Source organism: Panthera leo, chromosome D4, assembly GCF_018350215.1.
Source record: "Panthera leo isolate Ple1 chromosome D4, P.leo_Ple1_pat1.1, whole genome shotgun sequence".
NCBI classification, from domain to species: domain Eukaryota; kingdom Metazoa; phylum Chordata; class Mammalia; order Carnivora; family Felidae; genus Panthera; species Panthera leo.
In genome coordinates this window covers 65746219-65748815 of record NC_056691.1, presented here as the reverse complement: position 1 = coordinate 65748815, position 2597 = coordinate 65746219, and the positions used below count along the sequence as shown (strand labels likewise).

The following is a 2597-nucleotide window of genomic DNA, read 5'->3' as shown; positions in this document are numbered from 1 at the left end:
TATGTGCCAGGCTCTATTCTGGTCTTTGGGATGCTACAGGGTAATAAACAGACAAGTTTTTACTCTCAGTGAGTTTATATAATGGACACAGACAGTAACAAATGAGTAAATTAAAAATCAATATATAATATGCCATGTGCCAATTAATATTCCTTTTGCATAATTAATTAAAAGTGTACTTATTTTAGGTTACAGAATATTTTTAGTACACTTTTTTTTTACTGAATGTTTACTTCTTTATTACATATTTCTGTTTCAGTATTGTTTTTTCTTTAATTTTTTACTTTAATTCCAGTTAGTTAACACAGTGTTATATTAATGTCAAGTGATTTTAGTCTACCTTTTGCCTGTGTTATTTTCTAAACGTTTAAGAGTGACTGTATTTTGCTGGAGATTCCTAAGAGATTTTCGCATTTTGCATTTACATAATAGTATTTTTTAAAACCACAAGCATGTTTTATTTCTGCAGTTAAAACGAAAAGCTAATAGTAACAACATCCACCAAAATATTTCTGTCAGATGATTTTGAATGCCACATGGTGAATTTGTTTTCACATAGTAATGTTCTCTTTTCAAATTTTGTGTCTGCAGCAGCTTTGGGTACTGAGTCACATAGTGTAAATCTGTACTCAGATTCCATCAGAGTTTTTTCTACCCACCATGTTCTTCACTGCAGCCTTTACATCCTTGTTCCTCAGACTATAGATGAGAGGATTGAGCATGGGGGCCATTACTCCATAGAAGAGAGAGATGAGGGCCTCAATGATGTCTTGATTATCAGCATCAACAGAACTTTTAGACTTGGGCTTTGCGTACATGAAGAAGATAGTTCCATAGAATATAATCACTACTGTTAGGTGGGCGGAGCAGGTGGAGAAGGCCTTACGTTTTCCTTCGGTGGAGGGGATCCTCAATATAGTGGTGACAATAAAAATGTAAGAGATAGAAATTACTAGCAGTGGAATAACCAGAACAATCAGATTTGACCCTGCCATGCTGATCACATTGGTTGAAATATCAGCACAAGCCAGTTTTAGGATAGCTAGAATTTCACAGACAAAATGGTTAATGACATTACTAGTACAGAATGGTAACTGCATTGCGAGAGATGTCTGCACCACTGAGTCCACAAGCCCAGTGACCCAGGATCCAGCTGCCATGGGCAGGTAGGCATTTTTACTCATGATGACAGAGTATCTCAGTGGGTAGCAGATGGCTACATAGCGGTCGAGTGCCATCATGCCTAGAAGCACACACTCTGTGGCCCCCATGGCAAAGGAGAGAAACATTTGCACCATGCACCCAGAGAAGGAAACCCTTTTCCTTCCTGTCAGAAAACTGTCAAGAATTAGTGGGACAGAGGAGCTTGTGTAACAAATGTCCAGGAAGGAAAGATTACAGAGGAAGAAATACATGGGGGTGTGCAAATGAGAATCACAGATGATTACTGAGATAAGGATTCCATTTCCCAGAAGGATCATCAGGTACATCCACAAAACTAGCACAAAGAAAACTGTCTGGAGCTTTGGGTGGGCAGAAAGCCCAACAAGGACAAATTCTGTCAGCATGGAATCATTGGTCCTTTCCATATTACATATATCCCTTCTCCAATAGCACTCTATGGATGATAGGATAGAAATTTGTTAATACAGTATCTGCAAGAGCTACCTCTTTTAAGAATCATATTCTGTGTCACTGCAGTTCTATATTTGGGTATAACAATATAACTCTGGGGCAGCTTTCTCACTCTAAACTCAGGCCACTAGAGCAGAATCCTAACCTGATCATCTCAGGGTTAAGAGAGAGTACATTTGATTATAGGACATTTGGATCCCAAACCAGTTTACGGCTGTTCCAACTAGTTCTGCCTCTTAACATACTGACTGCACACCAATTTAGTGTCTATAGTCTGGATGCAGTAGAGAGATGTAGTTTGATTGACAGTCTTTTCTGCAGTGTTTTAAGTTTTGAATTAGAGGTCAATATTTTACATGCAGAAGATATGGTATAAAAAAATCTACATTTTCAGCCTGTCTTCAAATAAATTATAATATTTAAAAACATTACACCTATTACCATGATGGAGCTCAATTACAACTTGCCCATTCTTATTTGAAGCATGTTCTCCATGACACCAGATTACCCTCCTATCTCCCTTACCTGCTTGTCACTGGAGGTGAATATTAGTTGCCAGTAAATATGTTATTCTCAGTTGATCTCAACCACTTATAATACCTGATGGGATTGTATATGTATTTGAATTCTTCACTCATGGCTGCAGGACCAATGTATCCGGTAGGCATAGTAGGCCTATCATACTGTTAGAAGCCTATGAAAATGTTTTTATTTCTTTTAAAATCTGAATAAAACTGAGTTTTTAAGCTTTAGTACATAATATTAGTATATTTATCTTTATATGAAAGCAGATGTAAAATACAATTTTTAATATTATTTCATGGAAGAAAGGGCCAGTCAAAGTCATAATGTGGTCCTATATAATCATATCCCTTTTTAGACCTCATTTTGGCTGCTGGTGGTAATAAGTAGTATTACCTATCTGCACATAGCCTCCTTGAGCACAGCCGTCTCATTGGAGG

At 37.3% G+C, this 2597-nt stretch overlaps 1 protein-coding gene across 1 annotated transcript; it reads right to left on the bottom strand.

Moving 5' to 3' along the window:
• Nucleotides 1–629: 629 nt before the first annotated feature.
• On the bottom strand, nucleotides 630–1595 carry LOC122204429 (olfactory receptor 13C8). Its single transcript, XM_042911892.1, has one exon. The coding sequence runs from the start codon at nucleotides 1587–1589 to the stop codon at nucleotides 630–632; it is 960 nt and encodes a 319-aa protein (XP_042767826.1). The 5' UTR covers nucleotides 1590–1595.
• Nucleotides 1596–2597: the final 1002 nt, after the last annotated feature.